The following is a 10,315-nucleotide window of genomic DNA, read 5'->3' as shown; positions in this document are numbered from 1 at the left end:
AAAGTCAATCTTCATCTGCACCTTATGCATCTCCTGGAAAGTGGATTAAATGCTGCATAGTTGAATGCTTTGGAATGGTCACTTGTCCACCCACTTGGATGGAGCATGGCACCGTGCATGGAATTAGTGAAAGGAAAAAAACAGAGGTACACGTTTGTTGGTATCTACCTTGTTTAAAGATACATTAAATATTAATATTCAATAAAACGCTCACAGTGGCAGCATATGGAAAAATAAAAAAGTTTATTTCAACAAACAAGTGCCTTAAGGACACACAAAAATTAACAAACTTCAAGACAGGGACCAGAAAAATACTCTGCCTGCCTGCCTGCTTGCCTCCACCACCACCCACACCCCTCCCAAAACCAGGACAGTCAGTATGTGGAACTCCCAGAGAACATAGCTGATTTGGGATTGACTGGCAGCTTTATAAAGCTGGGTTATTAACTGTTGACAAGTGAGAGTTTCAGAGATATTTAACATCGCTGCTTTATTCGGCACCCCATGGAAAGGAAATTAGTGTTAGTTAAATTAGTGTGGGATGGGCATCCATGGACTCTGGATAGTGTGCGCTCGATGGGCTAAATAGCCTTTTTTTGCTCTGGATTTCCATATGTTCTTATTTTCCCCTTTTGAAGTCATTTATAAATTGTACAGTTGGTAAATAAAACATGATTAAACAAAAATCTGTTTAAGCGTTTTGGTAGCAAAGTACTTATTTTATTACAAAAATTGCTGCACTGACCAGCAATATACAAAATGAATTCATCATGTATACTGGTACAAAAGTATCTGAAAGTCTGTTTTACTGAGTTCATCTAGCCATCCAATCGTAATGTTGCCTTCAGGTTATCAGACACATACTAACTAAATTCCATTCAATCCAAGCACTAATGCATTTAGAAGGTAAAAAGGCAATTTCTTCTTTTCCCAGTTATTTTCAGGTCCATTTCAGTGTAGGAAACAAATTATGCATTCCTTTTAAGCATTCAAGAATAATTTCTCAGGTTGCAAAGAGCTAGCCACATCGGTTGGTTTCCTGAAAAAGGGAAGCAGTATAGTTCCACAAAATAGAACGCAGTGGATCTAGCTACGTAGGCAGATGATCTTCACATCGGATAGCTCGGTATTTGGACATTTCTTCAGGAAAAACTTTGCTCAGTTCGTGAATCAGAAGTCCTTTGAATTTCTGAAAGAAGGAAAAAAATGATTCACTACTGCAAAACATTTTTCCAGGACAAGCTTAAAGCTAGCATCATTTTATTCCCCAGGCCATCATTTCCAGTTTGTCATTTTAACTCCCTTGCAAGGGCATAAGCTCTCCCTCACCACCATTTCTCCTATTGCTACCAGTCATTTTCAGGTTCTATTATTGAGGTCAAGTACCTTCACTGATACTTGAATGCGCTGGATGTTACAAGAACAAGATTGCTACATTTAAAAACATTCTTTAAATATAAAAAAACCCGAGGAAAATAATTACACAAATAAGAACACATCACAGAATGGCAGGATGATAATTTATTTATGCAATTCTCTATACAATTTCTAGATTTTCACTGGGTTAAATTCAAATGCCGTGAAGGTGTTTCATTACCAGTGTAGAAACAAAAAGACAATCAATGCAAGCTGTTCTTGTACATTTGTCTCCAGTTTAACACCATCCTCACAACAGTGTAAATTGGAGAAGAAAAAAGCATGTTTAAAAAAAAACGAAGAGGGAGAAGGAAACACCAGCTTTATTGGTAGTTTGGGGATGGGTAGTTTCTCCTGACTTTATAACTACAATAGCTACACAGAAGGCATAGAAACAATGACAGCAACATTAATACACCATGAACAGATAATGATTTCTTACATAGAATCAAATGTTGCATCATAGGAAAAGGCCATACAGCCCATCAATTTACACTGTTTCTCTCTCCACACGAACCACTTAGTTTAATCCCATTGCACCGCTGCTCCTTTAAGAGTAAGTAGGATCTTTGAGGGCTAAACTGGTTCCAAGGTGACAGACCTAGCAACGGAAGATTGGAACAGTCTACCCCCCTCCCCCGAATGAATACTCAATAAGAGTGGCCAGTGGATCCAGCCTCCTGCTCCAGAACAGGAGGGGGAAGCTGGAAATGGTGTACAATATAGATTAAGGATGAGAATTTGTTGTTCCAATTCAACTTTGCTGAATCTCAAAGCTCTAGCTGACTGTCCCATCATCTTATAGATTATCTCCTCCTGTCAACTCAGGCACATGATGGCATTCAGGACAAGAGATTAATGTGTGCCCTTCCACATTGTATTTCAACAAAGACAGAAACTAACCTTAACCAAAGATAGGCTCAAATCAACTGGTCTAGACAAGAAGTTACTTTTGTTCCAGTTTAGTTCACATCCTGACAGGCAAGTACAAAGCCACGACTGCCTAAAGGAGATTCTACCCTTCGTAGTGTAGTTCATTGAGTCACTGCAGCATTCAGAACCTGGGAAGCTTGCAGACTTCATGCTCCTTTTATCTTACAGATTTGCCTCCTGTACGCTTGATGCATTGCTCCTCGGGCTCTCTCCCTCTGGCCACACTCTGGTGCTGCATGACAGCAAGAGCAACAGATTAGGGAAATTGGTGATGTGGCAAAAGTATTTTTTTTGGAAATCAGTAGTTATACAAGGGCACAATTATCATAAAATCGTGCACTCAATTTTTTGGGCATGTATGCTACACCACACCATTAATTCATTTCTTTGAGGCGTCTGGGTTCACTATGAAGTGTAAACAACAGAGGCATGGGAAGTGCTCCTACATATTAAATAGCTTCAGTGGATAGCTGCTTCCATGCCTCCGGAAGCATAGTATAAAAGGAGCACAAGTATGTGCGCACAGCACTTTCAAAAAACAAAACTCAATCTAGCCAAAAACAAAATCTCATTTAGCAGCTTAATCGGTACAGATAAAAAGCATTAAATTCCATTAAACTCCAATGACAATAAAATCAGTATAAAATTCTCAATACTCAATTTTTCAACTTCACAGCTTTGAAAACTTATAAATTTCTAATACTGAATATCAATACAGATGAGATAAACAGAGCACTTCTCTCTTTCCAGTACACACTGACCTCACTAAGAAAGAAATGTCTGGACTCCCTTAGCTGTGCTCAGCTGTACACATTCACAATACCGTCACCAGAATCGGTTATAAATTATTTCCATTGAGACTTTTCTTTTAACTCAAAGATGCAATATGTTATGCGTTTATAATATGTAAAGCCCAATCTAAGATTCTTAAAGTAAAATAATGATCTGAATCAACAACAACTTGCATTTATATAGCACCTTTAACATAGTAAAACTTCCCAAGGCGCTTCACAAGAGCGTTATCGAACAAAATTGGATACCGAACCACATAAGGAGATTAGGTCAGATGACCAAAAGCTTGGGCAGAGGGGTAGGTTTTAAGGAGAGAGAAAGAGAGGCAGAGGGGTTTAGGGCAGCAATTCCAGAGCTTAGGGCCGAGGCAGCTGAAGACATGGTCCTTAAAGGGATCACGCAGACCATTCAAAATATCACGCATGCACAGTTTTTGCATTCAAAAGCCGGCAGAGCGGGATCCCTGGAGTGCTGCATGGCTGTCTGGCTTTTAGGAAACATTGGTTGTAGGGCTGGAGTAGGATACAGAGATCGGGAGGGATGAGGCCATGAAGGGACTTGAAAACAAGGATGAGAATTTTAAAATTGAGGTGCTGCCAGACCAGGAGCCAATGTAGGTCAGCGAGCACAGGAGTGATGGGTGACCTGGACTTGGTGCAAGTTCAGACACGGGCAGCAGAGTTTTGGATGAGCAGGATTTGGTGCAAGTTCAGACACGGGCAGCAGAGTTTTGGATAAGCTCAAGTTTATGGAGGTTGGAAGATGGGAGGCCGGCCAGGAGTGTGTTGGAATAGTCAAGTCTAGAAGTAACTAAGGCATGAATGAGGCTTTCAGCAGATGAGCTGAAGCGGGGGCTGATTCGGGCGACGTTAGAGGTGGAAGTAGGCAGTCTTGGTAATGTAGTGGATGTGCGCTCTGAAGCTCATCTCAGGGTAAACTACGACATCAAGGTTGCGAACGGTCTGGTTTAGCCTCAGACAGTTGCCAGGGAGAGGGATGGAGTCGGTGGCTAGGGAACAGAGTTTGTAGTGAGGACTGAAGACAATGCCTTCGGTCTTCCCTATATTTGGTTGAAGGAATTTCTGCTCATCCAGTACTGGATGTCGGACATGCAGTGATTAGAGACAGCGGACGGGTCGAGAAAAGTGGTGCCGAGGTAGAGCTGGGTGTCTTCGGCGTACATGTGGAACCTGACTGTGCTTTCAGATGACGTTGCCGTGGAGCAGCATGTACAGGAAACTTTGCGCTATCCGGCACCGACGGGACTGAGCTGTTGCCGTTCCCTCAAAACTGCCGGACACACCAGCGTTAATGTTGAAGCATATGGAGCTTTTCATCTCCGTATCTGACAACAAACACTGTTGCTTAGCAACAGCTTCTAAACAGTCGGCCCGTACCTTGGAAGCGTCTCTCTGAAGCTGTTGCTAAGCTACAGAGACTTTGCAGAGCCTGACTGTTGGGAAAAAAAGCCACGAGAAGAAAAAAAAACCTAAGAAAACGGCTCCTGATTTTTGCCGGTGGCTCGAGCTTGCCGGACATTTAGCCTCCGGATAACAGTTTCCTGTAGATGAGAAATAGGAGGGGGCCAAGGATAGATCCTTTGGGGACTCCAGGGATGATGGTGTGGGAGTGGGAAGAGAAACCGTTGCGGTGATTGTCTAGCCACGACTGGATAAAGAATGGAACCAGGTGAGTGCAGTTCCACCCACTGGACAACAGAAGAGGTGTTGGAAGGGAATGGTATGGTCAACCGTTTCAAAGGCTGCAGACAGGTTGAGAAGGATCCGGAGGGATAGTTTACCATGGTCACAGTCATATAGGATGTCATTTGTGACTTTAAGTCGGATCAGAAAGGCCCTAGTTCAATCCGTGATCTGTACTAATTGAGCTGGTCTCAGTGGGTTCAGTGATGGAGTGCCACAATTAGCTGCAACACCCCTGGTTTAGAGAAGGACTGCTTCTGATCACTATATAGTGACCCTTACTGGAAGGGTGTATGGATGCCGAATGACAAAAGGATAAGACCTTTTAAAGGATATGGTGCCTTCGAATCAGATATACTGCCAGGACTCACAATCAAGGCTCATACATGAATGCCCACTTGGGTAATCACTGCCACGAAACCATATTCCAGTAAGAAAATCAACAGCTTCAGGAGAGAACAGGAGAAAACTGGAGAGGAAAGAAAACTATCTAGTATATTTTAACCAGTGGAAACATTTAATAATTCTAAAAACATTTTTTTAGTTGTCATAACTAGATGGAACCACATACACAAGATCCTGCAGTCAAAGTTTGTTTCATTCAGTTCCTTTATCTCAACTTTCACCTTCCACATAGTCTTTTCGCAGCTACTGTCCATACTACACCTTCCAAGGATAATGTTTTCAGCCATACAGCATACACCTCCTGGCTATTGTAATCTTTTTACCATGACCTGCTCTATTATGCATAGGACGACCTTCTCATTAATTCAGCAATCATTCTGTCTTGCCACCTGATGAACATCTTTTTGAACAAACATGTTCTCCTCCTTTTCCTTTGGCAAGATCCAACAATAACCTAATCTCAACGCATTTGGTCCACATAAATTATCCAGGCAATCAATGTGTTTTTCCCCTCCAGATATTTTATGGGGACCAAATGGGGTTATGGATTAAGTTATCATTGGACAAAAACAAAGCAGTGCAAATCTATCAATACAATATTTTAGGAAAAAACCACCAATGGGCAGCATGTTCTATTATCTCAAAACCCTTTCAGTCTTCCTTTATCCTTCTCATACTACAGGCATAACCTCAATCTTTATATAACAGAAAATGCTGGAAAAACTCAACATCCGTGGAGAGAAAATAGAGTCAACGTTTCGAGTAAAACCCTTTGTCAAGACTGAAGAAGCACAGGAAATGAAATAGATTAAAAGACCAGTATGGGGGCTGGGAGAGAACAAAAGAGAAGTGAAGAGACATTAAGAGGTATTCAAAACAAGACGAGATGGTGATAGGACTAGTGGAGACAAAAGACGGCTCTAGATTAGGTGTGAAATGCGCTGGCAGAATGAGAGACAGCTGCCATGTGGGAGAGGAAAAAGGGGGGGGGGGGGGGGGAGAGAAGGCCTAAACAAAGGTAGGGATAAAAAATATAAGTAAAAATTGTAATAGGGGCCAGGGTTATGATCTGAAATTGTTGAACTCGATATTGAGTCCAGAAGGCTGTAAAGTGCCTAATCGGAAGATGAGCTGCTGTTCATCTCGAGCTTACGCTGAGCTTCCGTGGAACAATGCAAGAGCCCGAGTACAGTGAGGTCCGAGTGGAATGTGGCGGTGAATTAAAGTGATAGGCTCGGGGTCATCCTTACAGACTGAACGGAGGTGTTCCGCAAAGCGGTCACCCAATCTGCGTTTGGTCTCCCCAATGTAGAGGAGGCCACATCGTGAGCAGCGAATACAGTATACTAGATTGCAAGAAGTACAAGTAAATCGCTGTTTCACCTGGAAGGGGTGTTTGGGGTCCTGAACAGTGGGAAGGGGGGAGGTATAAGGGCAGGTGTTGCATCTCCTGCGCTTGCACAGGAAGGTGCCAGGCGAAGGGGAAGGGGGTGCTGGGGTGATAAGAGGAGTGGACTAGGGTGTCTCTGAGGGAGCGGTCCCTACAGAATGCTGAAAGGGGAGGGGAAGATGCGTTTGGTGGTGGGATCACTTAGGAGGTGGCGGAAATGGTGGAGGATGATCCGTTGAATGTGGAGGCTGGTGGGGTGAAAGATGAGGACAAGGGGAACCCTATCATGGTTCCGGGAGGGAGGGGGCAGGGGTGAGGGCAGAAGTGCAGGAGATAGAACAGACACGGTCAGGGCTGTGTCAACCACGGTAGAGGGGAATCCTCGGTTGAAGAAAAAGGAAGACATGTCGAAAGCAACTGGTGTGGAAGGTGGCATCGTTGGAGCAGATGCGGCGGAGACGGAGAAACTGGGAGAATCTTTATGTTGAGTCCCACTTCTTTCGTTCATCAAGATAGAACAACCAATGTGATCAACAACATCCTCCACATACTTCATATTCTTTTTTTTATGGCTCTGTCCCACCCTTACAACTATAGTCTCACCACCCTTTGGTGTGTCTACTTTTCATTGGCTCTTTTTGAACCATTACAATACTTAACAAGGATGTGAGCAGATGCAATCGTGATGTCTATTTTGAACTATTCTGACATTTATAGAAATCATAGAATGATACAGCACAGAATGCAGCCATTTGGCCCATCATACCTGTGTTAGCTCTTTGGTAGAGCTCTCTAATCCACTGCCCTGCTCTATCCCCATAGCCCTGCAATTTTTTTCCTTTCAAGTATTTATCTAATTCCCTTTTGAATGTTACTATTGAATCGGCTTCCACCACCCTTCCAGGCAGTGCATTTCAGGTCACAACAACTCGTGTAAAAAAGTTTCCACATGTCGGTCTTTGGTTCTTTTGCCAATCAGCTTAAATCTGTGTTGTCTGGTTGTTCTTCTTAGGCAGTCCCTCGGAACAGAGGATGACTTGCTGCCACACTAAAAATGAGTTTTCAGGTGACTGATGTGTCCAATGCGGGACCTACAGTCTGTCTCTGTCACAGGTGGAGCAGACAGTGGCTGAAGGGGCGTGCGGGTGGGTGGGGTGCCTGGGTTGACGTGCGATCCTTTCGCTGTTTGCACTTGGCTTCCGCTTGCTCCCAGCGAAGAGACTCGAGGTGTTCAGCGCCTTCCCGGATGCTTCTCCTCCACTTTGTACGGTCTTGGGCCAGGGATTCCCAGCTGTCAGTGGGGATGTTGCACTTTTTCAAGGAGGCTTTGAGGGTGTCCTTGAAGCGTTTCCTCTGCCCACCTGAGGCTCTCTTGCTGTGTCGGAGCTCAGAATAGAGCGCTTGTTTTTGGAGTCTTGTATCGGGCACGCAGCCCGTCCATCGGAGCTGATCGAGCATGATCAAAGCTTCGATGCTGGCCTGAACGAGAACACAGACATTGGTGCATCTATCCTGCCAATGGATTTGCAGGATCTTGCAGGGGCAGCGCTGGTGGTACCTCTCCAGTGCTTTGAGGTGCCTGCTGTATGTGGTCCATGTCTCTGAAGCATACAGGAGGGCGGGTCATCACTACTGCTCGATAGACCATGAGCTTGGTCAATTCTCACAATATTCCTCCATCTGCTGTGCATTCCTTCAGCAGTCTAGTAATCTTTTCAGCTAACCCATTGAGTTCCAGATACCACCTCTCTACAAAGGCAAAATCCTAAAGTCTATGAAATCAATACACAAGTTCTTGCCATGCGCCCAGCACTTTTCAAATCTGTCTTTATGAAGATCTAGTAAGCACACTCACATCTGAGAGCACATTTTGCTTTCAATCCAAGTGATCCTGCAATATTTTCAGAGTGAACACCTTCTTGGCAGATTAACCATCATTTTCCCCCTCTATTTGCCTCATCTACCACCACTATCATTATTCTCTCCATATCTTATGCAACTCAGGTACCTCTGAAGAGTTCCTGAAACCATTGATGTCAGACATGCAGGATACTTCCCTCCTTGCACTCTTCTATCCATGCCCACCAGTTTTCAATCACTTGATCTTCCTAGTTTTATTTCCTTATTTATAAGTGCAATTTATTGTTACGTCTTCCATTTCCATTGTTTACTTCAAAGAACTCGTTCCCTCATCTTAATTTTACATTATCACCTTTGCTTTGCTTAATCACTTTTCATCATCTGTACCTTTGTTTCAACATCTTCCTCTGTCAGGCAAAGACAAAGGGAAAGCAAGTAAAGTGGCCAAGTATCACTCTTACTGTCTCTGCCACCAACACCCCCTTGTAGGCATTCTTATAGCATTCTTGCATTTCCTTCAAAATCAGCAAGTGAGACAACTTGCTTGCCTATTAAACCATGAACTGATGCACTTTTGCTTGGTCCTTTAATGCACTGAGAGTCGCATTCATAACCATTCTCTGCAAATTTTCCTTGCAATTTAACTACACTTCAGCCACAGGTTAATGAATATGTTAAGATCCGTTGAGTGAAATTTCTGTATATAAAGGATGCAAGCAATCCCCAGGTTCACACCAGCTGCCTCACGAAATTCCAACACAACAAATCTTCATGCCATGTGTGTTAAAATCGGAATGAAAAAAGGCTATTCAGCTCATTATATAGGAATTCAATATGTTCAACTTTTGTTTCAAATAAAATAGGCTAATTGGCACATCCAAATCAAATCCTGCATCATTCCATTACTTCACTAATTAGAATCTTGCCCACTTCCTAAAAATTCTTCACTCGTTGCACTTGACAATATATTCCATTTACAAGCACTTCTGTGGGCACTGCAGACAACCTTAAGATGCTTTTCTCATTTTTGCAAAAATGCTACTGCAGCTTCCAGATAATTAAGCATTCATCTAGGCTTATCATTTCTGTTTGACTGCCAGTATTATGCTTTTAACAGGAGCTAATTTTATTAAGCACCCATCTTCGGCGGTATCATAGGATGACTCCTTTAATCACTGTTTACAAATACATTCCTTAGATTGTCTACCTTCAAAGTGTCAATTTTCCCTTTAACTTGTTCGTTCTTGGCCAAGGCTCTCTCCAAGCATTCTTTGGTGTAAAGCTGAGGATTTCGACCTTGATCAATGTACCTGTGTTTAAAATGAATAATTTGAGTTAGAGCACATGCTGTATGTGTAATTTTTCTAAATATTCCCTAGTAATACTGCACAAAAAGAGTGTCATCATTACCAGAGTTCCAAGATACTGGAGCTCCAACATTGGTAAGAAATAGCAGGCTTAAATACTTGTCTCCAATGATGAGACCATTTCTGACCATTCTCTTGCATCCCTTACCACCAAATCCCCCACCCACTTTCAACTCCATTTCCTTCTGTGCCCACCCCATAAAAACTCCCCCCACACCCACCAAAATCCCTTACTGCCTAATCTTGGGCCCGCCATTTACTGCAATACCTCTGCAGCTGTTGCTCTAAACCAATTTAGCATTCAACGGCATAACCATCGCCGAATCCCCCACCAGCAATATCCTGGGGGTCACCATTGACCAGAAACTTAACTGGACCAGCCACATAAATACTGTGGCAACAAGAGCAGGTCAGAGGCTGGGTATTCTGCTGCGAATGTCTCACCTCCT

General features: G+C 43.2%; 1 protein-coding gene across 4 annotated transcripts in view; it reads right to left on the bottom strand.

The window, feature by feature from the left end:
- Window positions 1–226: 226 nt before the first annotated feature.
- Window positions 227–10,315, bottom strand: part of med10 (mediator complex subunit 10) — a 39,182-nt gene continuing 29,093 nt past the window's right edge. For all 4 annotated transcript variants that reach the window (XM_085988715.1, XM_085988717.1, XM_085988716.1 and 1 more), the window contains 2 exons: window positions 9,707–9,809; window positions 227–1,189 (listed from right to left, as the gene is read on the bottom strand). In XM_085988715.1, coding sequence (XP_085844841.1) covers window positions 1,091–1,189; window positions 9,707–9,809 — 202 coding nt within the window. In that variant the 3' untranslated portion in view covers window positions 227–1,090. The remainder of the gene's footprint in view (window positions 1,190–9,706; window positions 9,810–10,315) is intronic.

The sequence above is a fragment of the Somniosus microcephalus genome, chromosome 5 (assembly GCF_052327205.1).
Source record: "Somniosus microcephalus isolate GS21.2 chromosome 5, FLI_Smic_1.0, whole genome shotgun sequence".
Lineage (NCBI taxonomy): Eukaryota > Metazoa > Chordata > Chondrichthyes > Squaliformes > Somniosidae > Somniosus > Somniosus microcephalus.
The sequence above is the reverse complement of the archived record's forward strand: the minus strand, read 5'-3'. Positions and strand labels throughout refer to the sequence as shown.